Below are 25,048 nucleotides of genomic sequence, written 5' to 3'. Positions count from 1 at the left end.
AGTTGAATTTCCCTCCTCTATACCTAAGGAAAAGCTAGTTCAGGAGATGCAGGACTGACTGTGTGACCAGGTGTGTCTGTCCTCTAACAGGGAGAGAATGGTCCAGAGGCACAGGATAAGTGGTTTATAGGTTGCAGTGCCTCGTTTTGCCGAATAGTAGAGTGTCCTGTCCTTGCCATTTTTCCTCCACTCCTGTTCCTCCTGGCACTGGACAAGTAAATATCCCATGCCATCTGCTTCTCTCATCTCTGGCCAAGCCACAGTAGATTCTTCTCCCCTTGCTGTGATCTATTTATATGTGGTTGAAGAACTGATCCAGAGATTGCTTAGCAACTGCAACACAGCTCCTTTCTCCAATCCCGGAAAAGAGGGAAAGGGTCTAACTACACTGTAGATTTAATGTTTGACACCCCTTTAATTGTCATGGCTCATGAAATCCTGAGAGTTGTAATTTGGTGAGGCACCAGTACATTTTGCGAAACTACCATTTCCACGATTCTATAGCAATACGTTGTGACAGTTAAGTGGCATTGAACTACATTACTTCTGCAGTATAGAATCACCACTCATCACACTAGAGAAAAAAATCCACTTAAAATTTGCTTTCTGCCTCCTGCAGAATTCTGGGGTTTGTAGTTTAGGGAGGAGACTTTAACAGCCTCACTAAACTACAAACCCCAGAATTCAGCAGGAGGCAGAAAGCAGATTTAAAGTGGATTTTTCTCTCTAGTGTGATGAAGTGGTCAGGATATAAGAGATGATTGTATTCTTGAAAACAGCCCAATATATTTTGGGCCAGGAGTACTTTTAGGGCCCTGTTCGGAGATTGCTAGAAGAAAATGAAATCTTATTTATTTATTTGTATTTCTTGCATTCCTATGCCACCATTCTCCAGAGTGGGAGTAATTATGCCGTGAGACAAGTTACAATTTGCAAAATTAATGAGGTCCATGTCTATTGCATCAAATTAAATGTAAATCGCAATTTAAAATGTATATTGAGCTAAATTAACTTACAGTACATGATTACAAAATAATACTTCCCTTACAACTATTAAAACAATCTGCAGGGACTCTAAAACAAGTGTCTTCAAAGTCAATGCTTGGTAACTGATAGTTCACAGGGCAAGAGTCAGTCACATTACGCTGTTCCAGTTTTTTTCATATGCATCAAGGATATCCTTATCATGATAATTTTACAGCTCAGGGAAGGCACAGAGCAGGCATCCTCAAACTGTGGCCCTCCAGCTGTTTGGGCCTTCAGCTCCCAGAATTCCTGACAACTGAAAAAGCTTGTTAGGGCTTCTGAGAGTTGGAGGCCCAAACAGCTGGAGGGCCACAGTTTGAGGATTCCTGGTATAGAGACTTGAGTGTTGAAGTAGATGATAGGCTTGCTTTAGGGTTACCATAAGTCTCAAAGGATTTGAAGGCACACGACAACAACAAGAACACTCTGCCTCTCGCACTGTAAACTATTTGTTGCCAGGCACAAACTTCAAAAACATCCCTTTTACAATTCCTGTGGGTAGGCTTTAAAGTTGCAATGTAAGTATTACTTTGTAATCCTATAAGTTACTTTATGTTCAATGTGAATTTTAAAATGAAACAAGGTACGGTATATGCAATTTGATATAAGGCACATGTACATACAACCCGTGCAAAGTGTATCTTATCTCTTGATGCAGTTACTGCTAGAATTGCATTTTTCTCTTTCTTGTAAGACCTGCAGTGGTTCTCAACCTGTGGGTCCCCAGGTGTTTTGGCCTACATCTCCCAGATGTAGGATTTCTGGGAGTTGAAGGACAAAACATCTGGGGACCCACAGGTTGAGAACTACTACGAAGAAGGCCATATAAATATTTTGAGTCCAAAATTTGGTAGGCTGATGTAAGTAATAAAATTGTATTTTCTTCATTCTGAGACTTAGGATGCATCTACTCTGTAGAACTAATGCGGTTTGACACCACTTTCACTTCAATGGCTCAATGCTATGGGATCATGACCTACTCCATCAAAGAGTGCTGGTGCCTCCCCAAACCACAGCTCCCCGGATTGAGCCATGGTAGTTAAAGTAGGTCAAACTGCATTAATTTAATCCTGTCTCCTTTAAAAAATACATCTGTTAGATGTTTCCAGTCCACCTTGCTTTTGGGTTTTCTTTAGTGGTAAGATGTGTAGCTTCTGGTGGCGCAATGGGTTAAACTCTTGTGCCGGCAGGACTGCTGACCGAAAGGTCGGCGGTTTGAATCCAGGGAGCGGGGTGAGCACCAATCTGTCAACTTGCAGTTTCTCAAGTCACTCCCAACACAGAAAAAAAACCTTTCCATCGTTCCAAAGATTTGGGTAAGAGGATCAAACTCAGGCCAAAGCTAGAAATATGTGTTTGTGGTGATAACAAGGTTTCTGACTACGAGTTATTCAAATCCTGTTCTCAGCTGTATGGGCTTTTCCTTAACCAAGTTTTCACTCAGGTGCTAAGGATTCTTCATTGTTTCATTTGTTATCAAATCATAATTATATGCTTATTATTGTTATTAAATCATAATTATATGTTCTACTACCATCCATATAAAAAAAATCTCAGGTTTCTCTTGGATCAACAGATCCACACAATGTACAATAGACATTAATTTACATGGTGCTGACTTGGTTCTTGTGATTTTCTCCTAATGTCTATTGCAGCTCACCTTGCTGTATGAAGAAGTGCTCTACACCATTCTTCATCGTTTGGGCAAACCAGATCCAAACCATGTGGCTGATCCAGATGAGCTGTATGCATATGTGCAGAAGGTCAGACTTCAATCAAATTCATCCTCCTCATTGTATTACTCTAAATCTCATGTTACTCTTTATTTTGTATTTATTTTCTTTACAGGCATCTCTCGCACCCGTTGTCTGACTTGCTTCATCTTTCCTGTTCTTTTCCAAGCAACAACCTTAAGACAAGCAATTATTCTTTGTAGCCGGGGCATCATGAGATTCCTATGGGTCTCTTGTCAAAGAGGAAATGCAAGTGAAGCCCCATTTACCTTGACCATTTAATGCAATTGGAAGTTGACTTCAAACTGCCATGACCAGACAACAAGCTTCCTCAAAAACACATGAAAGAAAAGTCCTTTTGCAATCCCATCCAGGCCTCAAATAGGATCCAGGATTTCCTATGTAATAATCTGCACAGCAAGACCACTTTCTTCAATACCAGTTTCATACTGCATTAAATGGTCTGTGTAGATGGGTCCTCAGTCATGCAAAAAACAGAAAACAACAGTGTAAGAAAAAGAGTCGTGGTTCCTTTGTGATTTCATTCCCTGGATTTCTGAGAGGGATACTACCTAACTCAAAAATTGCAACTGAGAAGCTGAAAGGAAGATCTTGAATTGAAACCATTCTATCAACCTTCTTTTTGCTTCTTTGCTTTTGTCATGTCCTATTCATGTCAAACAATTTTCTCAGCCAATTTTGTCTGACTCTTTTGTGGTTTGCAACCTCATGACTGTGTTATAGAAATCTCTAACATGGTTTTTTTGTGTGTGGAGAGGTCAAAAAAAGCAGTAAAAAGGACACCTCGGCAAAGTAGCTGATGTCTGTAGGGAAGGAAGTATGTTTGGATGCACTATCAATGTATCTGAAAAACAGTATTTTAAACTTGACCCATAACATTCAAAGAGGAGGAAATACATACCTTATTATGCAAGAAATAGCACATAAGCAGTTGTGGTAAGACACCAAGTGGCCAGTGCTAAAACTGCAACATGAGATGTTCTCAGAGTTTTCCATTTATCTGCAGAAGCTCATGGTATTGATAGATGTCTGCCAGGAACAAGAAACTCGTTGCTTGGGGACCTCTGGAAGTTGTATTCTAAAAAGTAACATTTCCGAGTTCAGCTTAAGAGACTGATCTTAAAATGTAGAATTGTTGCTGCCCAGTCTTAATTGAACCAATAAGTTCAATACTGAATCCTCATCTAACCATTTATCTTCTTAACCTCTAAACCAGGCCTTTGGCATGGACCCAGATGAACACCGCATCATTCTTCAGAGGGTCAAAGAACTAGAGGTAAAGTCACAATACATATACAGTGCCTTCACCATTTTGTCGTTGCTAGATTAAGCATACAGCCTGAATCTCTTTTTAAATTCATTCCAGAAACCAATATTTTGTCTCAAAGCAACTGTCAAACAAGCCAGAGGTATTCTGGGTAAAGATGCCAGTGGTGAGTCAAAAAGAATTTATAAGTCAGATAAAGAAAAAGGGGATCCCAGTGAAATGTTTTTCCCTTCCGCTCAGCACTTAGCTACTTTTATAATAGTCTTTTGGAGTTAATCAGATTATGAAAACTGTTGCTAGTGGGGACACATTCATGTAGTTTTATCCAACCTTGTGACCTCTAGATGTGATTTATTTATTTATTATGTCAGAAGCGAATTGAGGGTACAGCTATAATGTATTTAAAACACAAACAAAGTTTAAAACTTGGCATTATGCTAAGTGTCCTTTGAGCAGAAGCTGGCCACTTGGAGTGCTTCTGGTGTTGCTGTGAGAAAGTCCTCCATTGTGCATACGGCGGAGCTCAGGTTGCATTGTAATAGGTGGCCTGTGGTTTCTTCTCCTCCACACGCACATGTTGTGGACTCCACTTTGTAGCCCATTTCTTAAGGTTGGCTCTGCATCTCGTGGTGCCAGAGCATAGCCTGTTCAGTGCCTTCCAGGTCACTCAATCTTCTGTGTGCCCAGAGGGGAGTTTCTCATCTGGTATCAGGCAATGATTGAGGTTCTGTCTAGATGTGATGGAGTACTTTTTCCATCACTCCCATTTTTAATTTAGGAAAGATTGAATGGTAGCCTTGGTAGTTAACTGGCTGGAGAATCTGGAGAACTTTAGTCCAAAAATATAATTTCCCCAATCTCTGACATAGTTGCTACATACTTCGTTTCTCTGTGCTTTGATGGGGCCTTAATTTAGGAAATGAATGCTGTACATTTCAAGAACTCCTTTTCTGCTTTCAGGACTGAGTGACCCCTACTGCCTCCTAGGGTTAGAAACAAAAAAGCGGGACTCTTCCACCAATGGCAATCAAGGGAACAAGAAACGGGCAAAGGCGGTGGTTAAGAATCTGATCCCTGAAGACCAGACCCATCGCACCCAAATCATCAGTCAGACATTAAACCCGGTTTGGGATGAAACTTTTATCCTGTAAGTCTCCCCTCCTCAGTCTTGGTGATTCTCTATTTATTTATTATGCATTTATTTACAACATTTGTATCCCACCCATATCAGCCCGAAGGCGACTCAGTGACTGAGTTTTACACATTAGTGTGTTGGTTGCTGTGTGTAAGTGAGCAACATGTGAACATAATGATAAACCTCTGAGTCTATGTGAAATAAGCAATAAACAATTTTTAAAAATAGTTTGTAATGAGATATGCTGAGTCTCCATCTATTCCGTTACAGCAATTTATGTGTCGGTATCTCTCATAAGGGGTTGGATTAATGCACCTCTGGTTTGCTAGTAAAACTGAATTACTGTGTCAGGAAATGATACCTGTCTAAAAGTGTGTCGCCAACATGAAATGCCTGGAAAGCTCTGCTCTAGTAATCAAACTTTCTGTAACCAACAAAGTGAAGAAAGCTAATCAGTCATGAGGCTAAAGAATGAGGTGTTACCTCATTTGTACAATTTTTTCAATTTGGATGTGTGTGTGTATAGAGGAAGGCCTAGCCACTTCTCAATTTCCTTTTTATGTGAAGAACTTTCCTCCTCCTGTTTATGCCTATTATTGAGTAGGGCTTGGTGATATTATTCTTCCTGTGCAGTTGCAGATACGTGAAGGAGGAGTCTCTGGCCATGCCTCCCATATGACAAGCCATGCCTGGCACCCAGCCTGGCAAGGAAGGCGCAGGGAACAGCGGAGGGATGAGGAAGAGGATGCTGCCTCCGAGACCCTTTCGGCGGCAGCAGCCTCGTCTTCCTCGCCGCCTCTGCTGCTCCCTGCCTCGGAGGTCCCTTCCTTGAGGAAGGAACGGGGAGTAGCTATACAGTGTTCCCTCACTGCTCTCCGCAAACAGCAAGTCCGCAATAAGCGAACCGCGAAGTAGCAAGGGAACACTGTACTCCTCCTTGCAACCCCAAACCAATAACTTACATACAAATTGTAATTGTAACCTTTCCCCTAAATTGTGTTTTCCAGGGAGTTTGAAGATATAGCAAATGCCAGATTTCATCTAGACATGTGGTGAGTAGGGAGAAGGTATTATTGCTAGTATGACTTGTATCGTGTGACACCATGGGGCTCAACATTCAGACTTAGGTTGAAATGAAGGCTGGTGCAAGCACCGTATAAAACAGTGGCAGCAAACCATGTAGCCCATTGGGCTCCCTGACCAACCCACAACTTTCCCTCCTTTTAACCTGGCTTTTTGCAGTACATGTAACCTTTTAAGCAACCTTCTGTTGGTGTCATCTGAAGCTTTATAAGAACTGAATTTCGGTGCAAGCAACAGATGAATAGATTAACCCTCTGGATGTGCTGTGATCCATCCACTGAAATTCCACTTCTCACAACAGTTAGGTTAAGGGAAAGGCCTCTGATTGACACAGATAGGCAGTCTTCTTCAAACCACATTGCTATGCAATGACTCATATCTCTCTGAGAGCAGGCATATGAGAGAATGTAGCTTGGCCATTTTTTTTTTTACTGTAGTCACTGAAGGGTCTCATCCAATCACTCTACACCCCCCCCCCCCACACAGGTTAGACATGAGACAAAGAAGGTCCTTGGCAATTCTGTGTTTATTGAGTCTAAATTGTTCCAGTAAATATGTCTCTGACTTTGCTTCATACCATAGGTCACAAAGACCTTCACAAGGGAGCCTCTACTACATGTCCTCTCAGAGTTTCCCAAAAGGGACTGAGTGAGCTTAATGTTATATCTGCAGTACAACATTGTCAACCCAGCCTAGGCATGTACCAACTCCACCACTTTGGCATAATTCTGTTTGGATAGATCAATTCTTCCACCAAGGTCAAACACAGAGAAGGAAAAAGAGCCCCACATCCTAAAAGCTTTTCCACTAAAAGCATTTTGGTGGGCAGAAGTGAACATCTGTGAACCCTCATGTTGTTTTGATATATTGATTTGGATGTTTTTATATTCAAGTTCTATGTTAATCATAATTTTCAATTGAATATGTTTTCTTTAGATTATAGTTGCTATGCTTAAGTTGCTCTTTATGTGGGGTTATTTTGGGTTATTATGTTTGTATTTACTATTATTGAGGCAATGAATGTTTGCCTTTTTGTTTGTTGGAATCTACCCTGAGTCCCCCAGGGGAGATAGGGCAGAATATAAATAAATAAATAAATAAATAAATAAATAATAATAATAATAATTATTATTATTATTATTAAAATAGCTGCAAATTACTGCTAAGTTTTGCACCCACATCCCTTCTTCACTGAATGCCTCCCCTCAAAAACCAAAAACGATCAATCCCATCTTAAACTGACTGACAATAAAACCAAAAAGTAGGTGACATGACCTTTGGTGCAGTCATAAATACTAGCCTCACTGCAGCTACCAGCCTCAGATCAAATCATATATTAATTAATATCAGCACCCATATTGATGTCTATCTCTTATAGGGATTCTGATGAAGTTGAAACTGTACGCCAGAAACTGGGAGAAGTAACAGACCTTCATGGCCTGAAGAGGTTTGTGCCAGTAATCAGTCTTTTCTTATTTTGTAATTATCCTAATTTAGGGGGGAGGGTATGAAATAAAATAAGTGTTCATTCTTCTCTAACTTTTCCCCCCTCTCAGGATTTTTAAGGAGGCTCGAAAGGATAAAGGGCAGGACGACTTCCTAGGGAATGTGGTTCTCCATCTGCAGGTGAGGAAGAGAGCCATGAGTTGTCACAAGGATGCCTTGTGGTGTCTTCCCCCCAGTTAGCTTGGTCTTCCTTTTGCCAGGCTTAGTTCTTCCAGATGTGGACAAACATTGTAATTCTCAGCAAGTAAAATGGTTGACTGAAAATTAGGAGTGCCTTATGACCATGTAGCAAATTAGTAGCAGATAGAGCTGACCTCCCAATGGGTAAAGACAGGTAGTCACCCCAGGCAGTAGATGCTGGAAGGTAATAGTAAGGTCTTGGAGAAGAAAGCTGTTTGTGATCGAGGTTACCCATTGCCCTCTCAGCTTCCTGTGGAGAATATGAGAGATAGCAGTGAATGAGCAACAGTTGGTCGCACCCCATCTTCGCACAAGTTGTAACAGAGAAATAAAGCAGGCTTAATTGTTTTTATTTAAAATTATTATTATTATTATTATTATTATTATTATAAATGTCTATTTATACCCCACTTTTTCTCTCCACCAGAAGAGTCAAAGCAGTTATGAAGTTATTTGGGTTTTGTGATGTCTCATGTAACACATACTTTTCAGGCATGGAGGAAAGTGACAGCACTGCAGACTATAACATGGAAAATGAATTAACTAACTGCAGAGTAATTGATTCTGGAAGAGAGGATGTGTGGCTATGACTGGCCAACAGGAAATGAGTACATGCTGTGCCTAAACTCTTAGAGAAATATGTAAACTACCATAGCAACTATTGAGTATAGATTTAGCAACCTTAGGCATGCTAACCTGCTGCCATCCAGAATGGTGGAGGATATTGTCTCATTGTCAGGACAAAAGAAAGATTCAACTGTCAAACTAGTCAGCTTTTGTACATGAAATAGGAGAAGGGAAGAACACATAATTTTGTTCTTCCCAGGCAGCAAAACAACTCTAGTGAGATTTGTATTGTAAGCCACAGTTCTGAGTAGTGAGGAAAGGGTAACAAAATTATTAAATACTTCTTTCTTTTGGTTTTTTATTGCTGGAATGAGGAGTGGTGCCTCATGCGGCAAATTCATTTGGTTAGCATTGGGTGCTAGGTACCTTCATCAGGGAAGAGCCTTGTTGAAGTATGTCTTACACTCCAGGATTGCCAATAAATGAGAAAGCAACATTTAAATTTGTAATTTAACACCAAACCAGTTAACTGAGTAATGATTGTAATATTGTTGAAGATGAAAGGTCAGTGATCAGAATTCTTTTTGGGTTGTTGTAGATTTTTCAGGCTATATGGCCATGTTCTAGAAGCATTCTCTCCTGACATTTCCCCTGCATCTATGGCAGGCATCCTCAGAGGTTGTGAGGTCTATTGGAAACTAGGAAAATTGGGTTTATATATCTGTGGAATTCTTTTTTTGAGGCCTGCATAGATGCTAAAATGTGTATTATCACAATTCAGTAATCGTGCTTCTCACTCATTGCCAGGACTCAAACTACGAATGATATTTTTTGCTTCCCATTTGGACAGGACTTGCATTGCAGGGATGACCGCTGGTACAAGCTGGAACCTCGTACAGAAACTTATCCCAACCGAGGACACTGCCACCTACAGTTCCTTTTAATTCATAAGAAGGTAAGTGAAGAAAAATCCATAAACATTGGCATAGAGATGTGAGACCAGCCATGAAGAGTCAACAGAAGACCCAGAGTTTTGTGCTGCAGTCTTTAAAGATCAGACTTGTAAAAATAGAAGGGCTGAGGTTTGTCTGACTTCAGTGCTCCTATGAAAATTCCCCATGAAATTAGTATGAGTCCATTTTTGGATATTTTCCCAAAGACACTGCTTTGTGCCTGGTGCCTGGAAGTGGTATTTTAATGTCATAAGCTTTCTTTAACATACTGTTTTCTGTTTTGAGTCTTGCTCTTGCAGAAAGGCAAATAAGATCTGTAATAAGTAGTGTAACAGTGCTTTGCTCCCCAGTATGTTGAAATGCTTAGGTTCACATGTGTTACTGTGCTTGAATGCTCAGTGATAGACTACTCCCATTCTTCTCTGATACATTGGAAGTATGTGTGTATTTGGAAAGGTAATGGGTTGGTCTCTTAGAAAACCCCAATTTTTCTAAGAGCCAAATACCTGGCTTTATTGTTTTTTCAGAGGGCCACTAGTGCCAGCAAGATGCAGCCAAACTACATCGTCCACCGGCACCTTCTACAGCAGATGGTTTCTTATGAGATTCTTCAGCATCAGGTAAACACAATTGCAATAGGGATGAGGAACAGGCTGAATGGGAACTGGTGAGGATTGCAACAGGGCAAGGAGGTGTTTCTCCATACAAGTATAGCTACAAGGTTGTTCTCCAGCAGCAACTCTTGTTGCCATTAACTACTTCTTCCCACTAAATCCCAGGAGGATTTAAAAACAACAAAATATTAAGTTGTAGACTGGCTGGTTAGCAGCTTAGTGTACAAAAGTCCATCCATAGGATGACTTATAGGATATATACGCAGGAAGGTAAAAATGAAATGCCATGTAAATGGAAATGTTCACATCTCCTTTAAAAACTAGTGAATAGTGGACATGTAAGCTCCAGATAGTACAGCTTATGTTCTTGTCTCCACATATACTATGCCGTGAAGTGTAGTAAAATTGGGTTTTCCTATTTATTTCAGAGTTGTCACATTTTCAGTGTGTACCACTGAAAAGGTTTTAGCACCACCAGCATGGATCAGTTGTGTACATGTGCTTCAACATAAATGGCTGTATGTGGGGTATATGTAAGGGTTCCGGTTTGTGCAATGCTGTCTCCTGCTTCAGGAGTATTTGAAGGATGACTTTATTAATGCATGCTTTTCTTAAGTATTTATTTATTCAGATAGTTCTCCCCGTCCTTTGAGATTTCAGGGCAGCATACAGTTAAAACAATGTAAACCGTTTAGAACAATTCCAGATAAAAACAACAGAATGATTTCAGTGGGCTAAAAGCACATTCATTAATCCACCAGTCAAAACAATAGAAATGACTAAAACTGTGTACATGCATGCTTTAATAGGATAGGTCCCAAAGTCTAGAATAAAAAAGTCATATTTTAGCCTGGTGCCTAAAAGAGACCAGTGTTGGTGCCAGCCAGGTCTCTGTTGTGCAATAGAAGTGTTAAATTAAACAGTGGGAAAGACATCTGGGTGAAACAATACCAGGGGCCCAGGAGCCATTCCCATTCTAATCATAACTTTCCTCTTGACACAACATACATACACCCAGGTGGATTTTCCTAAGGGACCATGGCAGTTAGGATGAAGCAAACTGCCATGGTCCCAAGCAAAACAGCTGGCTGATAGGGCTTTGCAGAGCAACTTACAAAACTCCTACAGTTTCTTTTTCTTTCAGTTCACCAGGAACTATTTTGTTGTTCTTCTCCACAGGCTGGCAGCACTTCCTGGGATGGAGAGCTGAGCAAGCATGCTAACACAATCTTGCACCTGCATGCTACTCAGAAAGACCTTTCAGATTTTCACCAGGACATGGCGTAAGTATAAGTATCCACTGCAGCCTTCCACTTGTGACAGCCATATTTGGAAATACAGTAACGTTGAAATGTTCAGATTCTCAGCTGTGGTCCTCTTGGTCCCTAAATGATATTTCAAACACTGTAATGAGTCTTGTCTTATTTTATAATGATGATCCAGAGTTGAATTAAAGCTTGTAGTCATGTCTTGTGATTGGTGGGTGCTGTTTCAAAGCACAAAACTCCAGCCCCTTCCATGAAAAATACACAAACAAAGCATTCATGGAAGAGGCCCATCCATCTTCTAGGTAAAAGCCTCCAGGGATGGAAAGCTCACCACTCTCTGAGGCAGTTTTTTCCCCACTGTCAATCCATTCTTACAAATGTTTCTAGTTCTTTCACTAGACCTAGAAGGCCTTGATGCTTTCACATTATCTTTTAAAGAAGATCTTCTTGATGTATGGCCAATGGCACTGCAACATCTTCCACATTCGTCTCCTTAAACAGACTTTCCAGGACTGCTATTGTATAGAAATTTGAATAATTATTTCTTTTACACCAACATCTGCCATAATTGGTTTCAACTTGAACAAACACCTAGATTTTGACAACTGAGAGAAATTGTGAAAACCAGGCCAATTTGAGCAAAATACATAAAATATTTAATGAACATTTTTATGTTTGTGGACTGGAGATTTTGGAGTTTGTAATTGATTTTGACCTTTCCCTTTTTAGTGGCCATGACTTTCAATAACCAGTTTATCTTCATTATTTTAGTGCTTAATCTGATTCTTCTTCTTTTTGATACAGACACTGGCTGGCTTACAGCAAGCTATACCAGATCTTAGAGTTCAACAGCAACTGCCTGCTCCACTACATCACCAGCATAGAGTATCAGTGGGTCGAAGGACGGTTGAGGCCTGTACAGGTGAGGAAGAGAAAGGCATGGAGTTGAAGGGCTCATAAAAGGGGTTCCTGCTGGTAGCAATTTAGAGAGCATCATATATAGGCTGTGCTTATGTATGGACAAATCACTTATCATTAAGGTGTCTCTTAGCAATGGCTGATCATGCTCTACCCTCCTGACATAATGATTTTTAAAAATTTCAGTCTGAGTTCCTTTTGTAACCCTCTTTCTATTGCCCTTGCCAGAGAGCATTAGGACACTCCCTATTGACAGAGGAGCGGGGAAGCCGCATTTTGGGTACCTTTGTCTCCTTCTTGGTCAACAGAGGTTCTTTTTGTCTCAAAGGGTGCTCTCCGGATCTACCAGAGGTGTGTTTTAAGATATATGTTGTTGCTTTCTTCAGCAAACAGAACTGACTGACTCCTTCCAGTCCTTTCTGGCCTATGGACTTTCTGTCCTGCGGAGGTATAGGATTGTCTTCCCATTCTCCGCTCCCAAGTCTAAAGAGAGGCTGCAGTCTTTGCTCAGGTGAGCTTTAAAAAGGTCCACAGATGGCTATCCCCATGGCTAGGTATAATGGGAAAGTTTCCAATAGCTTTCAAATAGAGATGGAAAACTGTGGAAAGATAAGGTGCCACGTATATGAAAAAGAAGAATCGGATTAAAGTGCCACATTAATTCCCTAAGAGACATTCACCATCAGCCCCTACCAAAAAGCATGTCTTTTTTGTCCTTAATGTCACGAAGTAACACTTAGGGGTCTTTTTACCAAAGTCATTAGATGTTATTTAATGGGTTATTTAAGACCCAAAAGAGAGACTTTTTTTTTAACAACAGTAGTTAAGCGTAAGTTATTTCCTGTTTTGAAGAAATGCTGATTATTCTGAGAAGGGGGAAATGTAGTGGAAACCCCCTCCCTAGAGAGAATTTGGATAAAAATATTTTAAAGATTTTTTTAAAAAAACAATACAAGGGAATCCCAAATATTGTAATCATGTCCTCCATTCTATCCAGAAATTGCCCACAAAGATGTATTCAGACATTCTACCACTTCCCTAGGTTTCCATCTTTCTCCTATATTAGAGAGATATAGGGGAAAGATGTAAACCTGTCCTAAAGGCCTATTGCCATAGGGATGGAATAGACCTTTCCCGTGTGGTGGTGTAGTGGTTTGGGTGTTGGACTAGATTCTGGGAGACCAGGACTCAAACTATCACTCAGCTAATGGAAGTCAACTGGATGACCTTGGACTCTCTGCCTCATAAGAAGACAAGAGTAAACCTCCTCTGAGCAAATCTTGCCAAACACATCTTGTAGTATGTTTACATTAGTGACCTTTCAAGTCATTTCTGACCAAGTCGGCAATGTCTCATGGACACACAACACAATTATAAAGTTCTGGAAATGCTCCTCTGAAAAGAATGTGGGTTCCATAAAGCTGCTTCCCCAAATCCCAATTCACAAGGACCCATGGTGCATGTATCATTTACTGCTTCCCTGGAAGAGAGGTGGCAAGCCTTGTTATGTGGGTTGAGGGAGAAGAATCCCAAACCTTCACTTGTGTTTTTTAAAAGACAATCATACTTGAATTGCATTGAATTTCAGCAGCGTTTCACCTCCATTTTCACAGGGTCTTGGTCCAGATGTGTAAAATGAAAGCCTTCAGAGAATTTATGCAAACCTCTGACCTCCATCAAATGGTGAAAGAGTCTCTCAAGGTACAGGACTACATTGAAAGTCTTAATGCTTTCAGTTCTTGTGGGGTTTTTCGGGCTATATGGCCATGTTCTAGAGGCATTTCTCCTGACGTTTCGCCTGCATCTATGGCAAGCATCCTCAGAGGTGAGGTCTTAATGCTTTATTTTTCAGGCCCACCATTCCTAGGCAATTGGTACTTTTTGGTAATTTTGAAACTTTGATTCATGTTTGTTTCTTGAATGCAGAGCTGGATCTAGCAAGAGGCAGATCTGGTTACATTTGTTTTCCATTCTGGTTTCTAATTATGGATGCTGAGTTATCTATTTCTGCTGTTTTCTCTTGGAAACGTGTGTTGTCCTTTAGAGATAAAGTATTTTAAATGGGCTGCATTTTACAGAGGGCTCAAAAATATACTTTTGATGCTAGACCCTTCTTCCTTGTTACTTTTGGACATCTGTCATGGTGAGGGCTCCAACAACATTATCTGCAATACATTATCTATTCTAGTTCATTTATTTATCGTCTCAGCAGTGAATTGAGAGTACAGTTGCAATGTATTTAAAGACACAAAGTTAAAAAAAACTTGGCATTATACTAAATGTCATTTGACCAGTAGCTGGCCACTTGGAGTGCCTCTGGTGTTTCTGTGAGAAGATCCTCCATCGTGCATGGGGCAGGGCTCAGACTGCATTGTAATAGGTGGTCTGTGGTTTGCTCTTCTCCACACTCACATATTGTGGACTCCACTTTGTGGCCCCATTTCTTAAAGTTGGCTCTGCATCTCATGGGGCCGGAGCGCAGTCTGTTCAGCGCCTTCCAAGTCACCCAGCCTTCTGTGTGCTGGGGGGGGGGGGGGGGGAGAGTCTCTCATCCGGTATCAGCCATGGATTGAAGTGCTGGGTTTAAGCATGCCACTTTCGGACTCTTGCTTGCTGTGGTGTTCCTGCAAATATCTCTGTAGATTTTAGAAAACTATTTCTTGATTTAAGGCATTGGCATGCTGGCTGATATCCGAACAGAGGATGGGGTGGAGATATCACTGCCTTTCACTATTGGCTGCTGCTTCCCGGCGGATGTCTGGTGGTGCAATACTGGCTGAACAGTATACTACCTGCTATAGTCAATTGCTGTCTGATAATGCATTGTTCAGATTTATCTAAACATGTTATTTTTTTACATATTTTTAAGCATAATGCTTTGTATTTCTTAAGGTGACTCTAATTTATCATAGAGTTTTCTTAGCAAGACTTATTCAGAGAAGGTTTACCACTGCGTTTCTCATAGGCTAAGAGAGCATGACTTGCCCAAGCTTACTCAATGGGTTTCTATAGCTGAATGGAATTTGAACCCTCATGTTCTGTAGTCCAACACTCAAACCATAGACCATACTACTCTTTTTAATTCTGTGTTCTTGTTTCTTAGGCTGGAACAGAAGAGTGGTTTCAGATGAAGAAGCAGCACCTGAAGCCGATGGTAAAGGTAAACATCTTGCAGTGCAGCAGAGTTTATTCTGGGGAATTTTCCAGATTATTCAGATGTATGTCTCATAGACTCTAAAATGGGCCATCTAGGTCATAGACATTTACCGAACTTCCATTAATCCTTCCAACACAGGAAAAATACAAGGATTCTCCACTTAAGAACACAGAGTTTAACTTCCCAGAGTAAATGTTTGTACAGACAGATGTGACTTGAGCAGTCTTAGTTCGGGTGGTAATAAATTCATTGGGAGGCCACTCTCTATTTTCTGCAAGCTACAGAAATCTTAGGCAATGATGCCAAGCCTATCTGTGATGACCTAGATAAGGCCTTTTTTTTCTTATTCAAGAAGACATATACGTGGGGAAGGTTCTTTGGCTGACAAAATGTGCTTAGGAAAGACTTCTGTCAACAGTAGTGCTGAAATTCAGTTCTTATGATCTGTCTCCACTGGCCTTGTTTGCCTGGGCTGAGGAGAGTTACAAGCCAAAACCTTTGGCGGTCAGGAAAGACTGGTGGAAGCTACCATGAAGTTGACGAGGCAAGCTTATTTTAGCATTGCATTAACAATGGAACCATAACACTCCTGTTATGGTTCCAGGTGTGGAACAGGTGTGTGAATGGCAATTCAGAAGTGCTCTGAAAGAGATGATGGTGGTGGGGGTGAGAAATCCATGCGTCTAATAGACATTTGTGTTTTGGGAACAAAGCAACGCAGGCCAAGGCTTCCATCCACTTACCCACCCACCCGTTCTCTGCCCTTTCAGACTTCAGAGGAATGTGGCAAGGCCCTGGTTGAGCTTCTTGCGGAGGTGAATGCAGACCTCCAGCAGTGTCTCAAAATGTGGAATAAATGTTTCATCAGGTGAGTCTCTGGATTTTTTCCTCCTGTTCTGCTCATCTAATATTCCATCAAGTCTAGCACCTGAGGAAGAACAGAGCTGTTGAAGCAAATTGTTAAAAACATTGATAGAGGCTAGATCAACAAAAAACAGCGACCGCAGAATGCTACTCCAGTGCTCCTCCTTTCATTACTTGTTTAGCTATTTCAGTCTGGAGCAAGGAATTTTTACCTCTCATCCGTTGACCAGATTAGACAATGGAAAGGGATTGTGCGACGTGAAATCCAAATCATTTGGAGCACGACAGACTATCTTCCCATTTCTCAAATTTAAATACATTTCACTTAGTAGCTGTCATTCAATCTGAAAGGATGAGTAAATCCAGGCTGAAACTGGCCTGGCAATCACATGGGCGTATTTTGTTTCATTCTCCTCACCCAAATGTCTTATTTTGTTATTATTTATCGCCCTGCAATTTGGAATTCTTCAATTTATTTTGACAGTATCTATTTTTATGTATCTATTTTTATGAGGGAAAGTGCAAAGGGAGGGCTCCTCTCCATCCTTCTGGAAAGTGGATTTTTAGCCAGTCTGTGTTGCTGGCATCACATCCTTTTTGCAGCCCTCTGATCTTTCCACTGCAATTCTGGGGGTTCAGTTTTGGAACTGGGAGGGCTAGATTTGGGCTTTTTGGCTGCAGATCTCTATTGTATACACAGTATACCATGTTGTTGCTGTGGCTGAGCAGGTCATTAGTGATGTTTTGTTATGCTTTGCTCATCTGTTCCTTTACACGTTTATGGAAGAGAAAAAGAATAATAAAATTAATAAAACTGAGAACTAGAAAGAAACATAGTAATGAGGAAGGAAGGGATATAGAGTAGCAGAGGCTTGGGAAATGGAGGTACTTGGGTTACTTTGTGGCCATCTGGCCAACTTCCTGGCTGGGAGGCGAAGAGGATCAGCTGACTGATCTCTGCCAAGGCTGCAGACATCAGCTGGAGTGGACCAACCCAAACTGGGTTGGGGCACATGTTGGGGGTTTGGGGGCCACGTTGGGTAGGTTGCTGCTGGTTTTGGGGAGGCCCTGAGGAGACTGTGGGGATGGAGGACGTTTCCATTCATCCAGTCCTCTGTCCTTCAGAAAACTATAAATCACGGGATACAGTTTATGTGTTCTTTTTATTAGGGGTGGAGTTGGGGGTCTTTCCTATCAGTTTAACTAATCTCTGACCACTGTTTTCCCCTCCTCTCGCTTCTGGGCAGTACCATGAGAGTGGATCTCTTCTCAATTGCATATCTTGAAATGCAGGAGCTGGTGAGTAACTAAAACTTTGTTGCTCTTTACTCAAGGGATTTTTGTTTGGCCTTCCCAAGCATGGTAGATAGAGTGTAGTGGGAAGGACAGAGAGGCAGCAGGGACTTTTAAGGCTGGAAAACTTGCAGTGATGTTCCAGATGCTCTTGATTTGTAATTCCTGCTGACCAACATGGCCATTTAAGGGATGATAGGAGTTGCTGTCTTACAATGTCTAGAGGGCCACACTTTGTTCCTGTGTTGTAGGAGTAGGAGACAGAAACTCTGTGAGCAATCTATTGTTCTTAAAGGGGCCGGGGGGGGGGGGGGTACAAGAGCATTCAGGATTTAAAAAGCCATCCTGAGATGATGCTCTGCACATAGCTTCAGAGTCCACAGAAACTTTTGCAAATTGGTTCAGCAGTACCAGGCAGGCAGCGCTCCCTCCTTGCTTTCTTCCACCAGCAAGTAAAAACATCAGACCTTTTTGAAATTGACTGTTGTGGATTTCTAATTCTATGCTACTTTGTGGATTTTTTTTAACATGTTGCCTTTTAAATATTCTAACTCTTATTGATTTTTTTAAAAAAAATTGGTTATATGTATATTTATCAATATATTGCCATCTCTAGCTAATGTTCATAATACTTTAATTTGTGGTGGCAACTTTGTAAGGCATCTTGAGTCCCATTACACTATGTAACAAAATTTGAAAAATGTTCTGTTCCTAGTTTGAAAGTGTGATTTCTGTTTAATTGTGCAGTGTAGTACTTACTTTGAAAGTAGTTGCTATACTCCAGAAACTCTGTTTTTGTGACTGTCACAAACTGTTTTGAATTGGCTGAGTCTCAATGAGAAATTCATTGAAAAACTATAGCAAAATGTGCTGCAGGATATCCTGTCAAAACAAAGTTTTTGCAGTTTAATAAATCTTTCTGCCATGCTTTTATGATAGAACTCATTAGGAGATGACATTTATAACCCAGGAACAAATATCATGTTACATAGTGTTATTGGTGGTATTTAAATAACAACAATAATTACTACTACTGCTACAATTTGGTTACACCCAGGAGAGCAGACGACAATGGCAGCTCTTCTGTTCAGCACTGCTCTTTAACAATTCTTCGCCTGCTTGGGATGCCCAGAGAACATACTCCTAAGTTAAATATTAATGCACACTTGGTTAATTTTCGTAAAAAAGAAAAGAAGATGTACTCAGATTGAAATAAGTCTTGCAACAAATTATTCTACTTAAGCAAGCAATCAACCATCAAGAGGCCTATGATGCCAGCCTTTCCTCAGCTCAGCCCCATCCAGATAATAAGGCTCTTGCTCATTGAGACCCCCAGCCAGTTTGCTGGGGAAGGTTGATTTAAGCTCTTTTCCAGGAGGAAATGCTCCATACTGTTCTTTCAGTCAAGTGTCGGTTCACTCATTAGGTGGGAAACAATGGCACTAACTAAACAGGAGCTGATAGACAAATCTATCTCCCCTTGAAAGGCTGAAAATTCTTGTTGCTATGAGCCTTGACTACTAAGAGGGGATCAACCATACAGTATATTAATTTGGGGCTGAGGGTCCCATGGATTTCTTACATCCGACCTCCCTAAAAAAATAAAACCCCAAGACACCAAATGTCACACCTCCCTTCAATTCCATTGTTTTGCAAAAGTTAGCAAACATAGTTCTTTGGGTATTTACTTGGCTTTTTTTTTTACTGGGACCCGTTTATTTTATACCGTAACCATTTTCTCCCTCAAATAGAGGGAGAAAACATGGAGACAGTGACAGACTTTGTATTTCTACGTGTGAAGATTACTGCAGATGCAGACTGCAACCAAGAAATCGGAAGACATTTACTTCTTGGGAGGAGAGCAATGAACAATCTCGATAAAATAGTGGTGACATCACACTGGCAATGAAGGTCCGCATAGTTAAAGCAATGGTATTCCCCATAGTAACCTATGGATGTGAGAGCTGGACCATAGGGAAAGCTGAGCAAAGGAAGATAGATGCTTTTGAACTGTGGGGCTGGAGGAAAATTCTGAGAGTGCCTTGGACCACAAGGCGATCAAACCAGTCCATACGCCAGGAAATAAAGCCCGACTGCTCATTGGAGGGAAGGATATTAGAGGCAAAGATGAAGTACTTTGGCCATATAATGAGAAGAAAAGAAAGCATGGAGAAGACAATTATGCTGGGGAAAATGGAAGGAAAAAGGAAGAGGGGCCTTGAAGTGACTGGCTTGACCTCAAAGGAGCTGGGGATGGCCACTGCTGATAGGGAGCTCTGGCATGGGCTGGTTCATGAGGCCATGAAGAGTTGGAAGTGACTGAACAAATAAACAACAACAAATGGGTGTAACCAGGAAAGTATTTCCTTCTTATAGGCCTTAATTGGACCTTAATTTTCAGAGACGCACACAGGCACCCTTCCAAGGCCTGAAAGCACTCTTGTTCTGTCTTACAAAAGTTCTCTCACAAGCCTTGTTCCTATGGCATGATTGAAAAAGATACACAGGATTTGTAGTGAATCCTGCACATGTGACAAGTGTTTGACTGGGGTAGCATCATTGCTTATACAACATGGTTGCAAGCCATGCAATACATATCCTGAAAGGCCAATTCAACTTGTGACCCTTACAAAGGTGTTTCATAATGTCACTGTTTTTTTTTTAAGCAGCAACTCTCTTATGGTTCTGTTGGAGCTGCACAAGTGTTTTCAAAGTTAACCCAAGTCACAATTCATTAGGGGAGCCTATTTACTGAGCTTAAAAGAATAGCAATGTAGTTCCTGAAGAAGCAGGGCCACTGTAGATTCACCACGTCTTTTCCTTGACTCATGTATGGTTCTTGTTATCTGGCTGCAGGTTTCCTCTCATGTCCAGAAGCAACTGAGTGAGATTGACAGCGGTGTGTCCCAGCTCACAGCAGAGAGCCTTTTCCAGCTCTATCTCAGCCTGCAAGAACTCTACCGCTTGAAGGACTTTGTGAGCGACAGGTATAAACTCCAACTGAGGGCAAAGCTTTGCCTGCAGACTTTTTCACTTTGCCTTAGGATGGTTTCACGAGTTTTACCCAGTATGTAAAAGCTGTCCTTATATCTACCATAATTTTGTGAATTTGCTTCTATGTGAACACATGAAGTAGACTTTGTTGAGACAGGCTTCCTTTCGTTGTATCCAACTTGGCTTACCAATCCCTGTAGAGCAAAACTGGCTGGAATGACCAAGGTTATGCTAAGTCAGGCATGGGCAAACTTCAGCCCTCCAGGTGCTTTAGACTTCAACTCCCACAATTCCTAATAGCCTATTGGCTGTTAGGAATTGTGGGAGCTGAAGTCCAAAATACCTGAAAGTTTGCCCATGCCTGTGCTAAGTAATAAGTGTTTTCCTATTCTTGAATCTCTCATGTTATGTAAGAGCTAATTCTGCTTTTGTTTCCTCAGAGAAAGTCCTCTTGAACTGGCAAACTTCCACCAGTGGTTTAAGGAGCTCATCCCCAAATGGTTGCAGAAGGCATACACAATAGCCCTTGAAAGGACTCAGAGGGCTGTCCAAGTAGACCAGGTAATGGACCCACCCCTGGTAAGAGGGGAAAATAATGGTCTCACTTGTTTCTCTTGTAGGCTTTTCCCCAACTGTCTTCCCACTCTTAATGGGAAGAGTGAGAAAAGTAATTGAGGGATACCTTTCATCTCTGTCATGTCTATTCCAGAGCTGGGCTGTTCCTTATTTAATTCGTATGTAACGTAAAAATAAAATTCTAGATTATGCCACTGCAAACAAGCTGCATGGATGAAGAAGAACAGAAGGGATTGACACTTCTTTCTATTCACAGATCTATTGCATTTGGTGTTGTGCTTATTTAGATGACATAAATGTCTGCTGAACTGGGAATTGTTGTTGTTGTTGTTATTATCCCACCTGTCTCTCAATAGAAGGACACACCACATTTACATTTTTTTAAAACAAACAAACATGTAATCAACTGAAACATTCTGGGTTAAGTGATAATTGTCTTTCTTAATCTTCAAGCCCCCAAAAGATTGAAGCATTTAAAAGTGAATTTTGCACCTGAAATTGTATTATTTCTACATTTTAAACTTTTCATTTCTGCTCAGCTTATGCCATTGGGGGAGATGAATAAGCACAGTACATCCACTGTGGATTTATCCACTTGTTATGCTCAGATGGTGAAGACCTGGCAGCAGCTGGACTGGCCAGATCCTGAAGAGGCTTTTATGATCATGGTGAAATTTGTTGAGGTGTGTAGACAGAAGGGAAAGCAGATTTATCTTTGTCACTTTCATTTGCATCCACCTATTGGTCCATCCCATTTCCACATTCATTTGCAATATTTTTTTTAAATCCTGCTAAAAATTAACATCAAAGTGTCCCTGTAATTATAAAAACAAAGCAAACCAAGCAACACATCCAAATGAATTTGCATAATGACATTTCAAACTCCTATCCCTTAAGGCTTAATAGATACCCTGTATTTCTGGTATGTCAAACATTACTTCCCTTTTACCAAGCTACAGTATCCTCAGCTTTCTTGTTTCTGTCTCCTTAGGACATGTGTAAAATTGCTCTGATGTACTGCCGGTTGCTCAAAAAAAGGGCTGAGGAATTGTCAGCAAACCAACATGAGGAGGGAGAAGCAGCCAACAAGGTGAGTGGTGGAGTTATGTTCTGACCAAGGGTTCAAGGAATCTTGAGGTTATCCCTTCATACAGATAGGTATGGCCGGGGTGTAAGACTGTCTTCCACACCAAAAAGAAACAGGTGAGCTGCCCATGTTATCTTTACAGAGTACATAAAGCTTGGCATTTCCTTAAGAGAGCTTCCTTTTCTTTTTCTCTCCCTAATTTCTTCATAGCTCTGTGTTGTGGTGAACGACATTGAGCAGCTCCGGATAATGATCTTGAAGTTGCCTTCGCAGTTGGACTGGTCACGTCTGGAGCTGAAGACCAGGGAAGTTATTGCCCCAGAGCAATTCCAGAACACTCTCCACCACCAGCTTCAAGCTACTGTCACCTGCCTCAACAACGAGATCCGAAGTGTGGTCCAGACTCTGGGAACAAAAGTAACCTCATAGTCTAGGCATTCTTCTTTTACTCAGGCAGTTTTTTTGAAAGACTGTGGGCTAGCCTGTCAGTGTTGCACAAGCTGGGACTGAGAGTGGTGGTTGTGGATGGGAAACTTACATGCCCTTGTGGATATAACTCTTTGTCCAAAGCAGAAAGGAATGCATCAAATAACAAATATATGCTCCTTCCCAGGGATATCTCTGTTTTTGAGGGTCTCTGTGCAGAACTTGGGAAAGTTACTTTTAGGATGAGAACATTCCCAATTGCCCTGCCATCATTGGCAGTGGCCTGCTGGGCATGGGATTCTGAAAATTACAGGCCAAAAAAAAAAAAACAAACAAACAAACATTGGTAAGTTTTGTCCCAGGGGCTGCATCAGCTGCTGCTCCTAGACACCATGCTCTGCTGCATGACTCTTTAGGATGGCAACAGTCAGTCATCTCTTCTTCCTGAAGACTTAATTTCCTGCCTTTCTCCTATGAATATCTGCTACTTAGCATTTGTTTTCTTTACACAAGGTACTCATTCTCCCAGGTCAGTTGATATGTCTTTCTGGTGTACAGATTGTCCTGTTTGGATTGCATGAAGATCAAGCAAAAGGTCTCTACTCTTGGGACTTTATCACACAAGGCTGCTAAAGCGAATTATTGTAAGTTAAAAGCCCCTGTTGATGTGGTTTGCCACATGACAGCATGGCTGTCCTGTAAACACATTGCTCTTGAATCAGGATTGAATCATCTCATTCCATTGACGGAGTAAAAATGCCCATGAATCTAATATCACTGTTGTTTGCAGTTCTTGTGAGCACACTACAATGGCTTAAAGGTGGCAGGGGGTGGGGTGGTCACCACAGTGGACATGTTCTGGGTAAGGTAGACATGGCTAGGAACCAAGATTGTGAAGAAAATTTCAGGAACATGCATCAACAAAGTGCTAACATTGAACAATTATTGAGCCAAGATGTGGGGGAAAATTCACTAATACCACTATGTTTCTGTGTGCTTAAAGAGTGTCATTGCAATGAGACACAGCCCTTAGATTGTGTTGATGATGGGGGAGCCAGAAAAGGGGGGCAAAGTGCTTGAGAATGCAACACCCTGTTCAGAACTAGCAAAATGTGATCTTTTTGGTTACAACATGCAGAGTCAAACATGGAATGTGTAGTCTAAAAAAGTAACTTTTCCAAGCTCTGCCCCAGTAGTAACTGCCCAACCACCCAACCCAGTTTTAATATGGGAGCTCGTGGAGTGCTGGTCATCCTGTTTGATGTCAATTTGTATGTATTCAAAGTATCCCTCCTTAGTAATATGAAGCCTGTGTGTTTTCTTTGGCAGCTGGATGCTGGAATTGCCAGGCACATCCAGGAATTGTCAGCCTCCAGTGACTCCAAGGACCCGGAGGATGTGAGTCTTGAAATCTGTTTTCAGGCACAATATATTAGGTAGCTGTAGAAGAGGGGCAGGAAGCTGTTATCAGTAGCCACAAAGACAAATACTGACCAAGTAGCTAAAGCCATTTCTGAACTGATCAAGAAGAAAATGTAGGTATCTCTGTTCATGTAAAAAAAAAAAAAAGAAATCACACCAGTGATCCATGGGCATAACAAAGACATCTGCTTTTAGATGATGGCAACAGAATTAGCATTGGGATATCTCCTCTAGCTACCAGTTTTAAGATGTGCTTGTGTCCTTTAAAAAAAATTCTCACCTAGGCTAATTGTTTACTTAAGTAATTCTACATAGGTCTAGGCTTATTATTCAGTTTATATTATGGACTTTGGTTTGATGTAGAACTGCTATCAGAACACATCCCACACAATCAGCCTTTTCTCTTTCCTGATTTGAATGAGACAAGGCCGCAGGGGGAAGCTAGCAATCCTTTCCTGTAGAATCCAGACTGAATGGTCTTTTCAGGCTGACTTAAATTATGTATCCGTGCAGTGTTCCACACAGCGGGTTGTATTTTTTAAAGCGTCTTGCCAATTCAAACACATGTATGTGCATGAATGCTACCATTGCATATTCCAGATGGTGGCTGTGCAGCTGGGTTAGATTTCACCAGTGCATGAGTCAGCACACACAGAGTAAAAAAAAGCTTTTAAATGCTATGCTGGCCATGCGGGAATAGTACCAACAGAAGGCACTTAATAGGCCCATGCCATGCAGAATTTGCTGAAATTGTCCATTTAGATTGCATAAGGCTGGGGATGTAAGTAATCTGTCTTCTCTGCTTTGCGTGATATTCTTCTTCTTCTCTTTCTAGAGCATCACTCCTTTAATGAAATTCTTGGAGCATGAGCTCCAATATCTAAATGCAAACCTGGTCCAGGAGAATTTTAACAGGTAAGCCAAGGATATTGAGTGTTGTAAAGATCATTTTCTGGAC

At 41.1% G+C, this 25,048-nt stretch overlaps 1 protein-coding gene across 7 annotated transcripts in view; it reads left to right on the top strand.

The window, feature by feature from the left end:
- Nucleotides 1-25,048, top strand: part of UNC13D (unc-13 homolog D) — an 80,491-nt gene that overhangs the window by 41,358 nt on the left and 14,085 nt on the right. For all 7 annotated transcript variants that reach the window (XM_067463796.1, XM_067463795.1, XM_067463793.1 and 4 more), the window contains 23 exons: nucleotides 2,682-2,789; nucleotides 3,997-4,056; nucleotides 4,147-4,213; nucleotides 5,008-5,194; nucleotides 6,190-6,234; nucleotides 7,644-7,712; nucleotides 7,822-7,891; nucleotides 9,369-9,473; nucleotides 9,999-10,091; nucleotides 11,265-11,368; nucleotides 12,158-12,275; nucleotides 12,658-12,782; nucleotides 13,885-13,972; nucleotides 15,375-15,431; nucleotides 16,199-16,296; nucleotides 17,540-17,591; nucleotides 20,442-20,572; nucleotides 21,020-21,140; nucleotides 21,695-21,838; nucleotides 22,147-22,245; nucleotides 22,453-22,659; nucleotides 23,998-24,066; nucleotides 24,926-25,005. In XM_067463796.1, the coding sequence (XP_067319897.1) occupies nucleotides 2,682-2,789; nucleotides 3,997-4,056; nucleotides 4,147-4,213; nucleotides 5,008-5,194; nucleotides 6,190-6,234; nucleotides 7,644-7,712; nucleotides 7,822-7,891; nucleotides 9,369-9,473; nucleotides 9,999-10,091; nucleotides 11,265-11,368; nucleotides 12,158-12,275; nucleotides 12,658-12,782; nucleotides 13,885-13,972; nucleotides 15,375-15,431; nucleotides 16,199-16,296; nucleotides 17,540-17,591; nucleotides 20,442-20,572; nucleotides 21,020-21,140; nucleotides 21,695-21,838; nucleotides 22,147-22,245; nucleotides 22,453-22,659; nucleotides 23,998-24,066; nucleotides 24,926-25,005 (2,297 nt within the window). The remainder of the gene's footprint in view (nucleotides 1-2,681; nucleotides 2,790-3,996; nucleotides 4,057-4,146; nucleotides 4,214-5,007; nucleotides 5,195-6,189; nucleotides 6,235-7,643; nucleotides 7,713-7,821; nucleotides 7,892-9,368; nucleotides 9,474-9,998; nucleotides 10,092-11,264; nucleotides 11,369-12,157; nucleotides 12,276-12,657; nucleotides 12,783-13,884; nucleotides 13,973-15,374; nucleotides 15,432-16,198; nucleotides 16,297-17,539; nucleotides 17,592-20,441; nucleotides 20,573-21,019; nucleotides 21,141-21,694; nucleotides 21,839-22,146; nucleotides 22,246-22,452; nucleotides 22,660-23,997; nucleotides 24,067-24,925; nucleotides 25,006-25,048) is intronic.

This window comes from Anolis sagrei, chromosome 2 (genome assembly GCF_037176765.1).
Source record: "Anolis sagrei isolate rAnoSag1 chromosome 2, rAnoSag1.mat, whole genome shotgun sequence".
NCBI classification, from domain to species: Eukaryota; Metazoa; Chordata; class Lepidosauria; order Squamata; family Dactyloidae; genus Anolis; species Anolis sagrei.
Note: the sequence above shows the minus strand (reverse complement) of the source record. Positions and strands in the feature narration are given on the sequence as shown.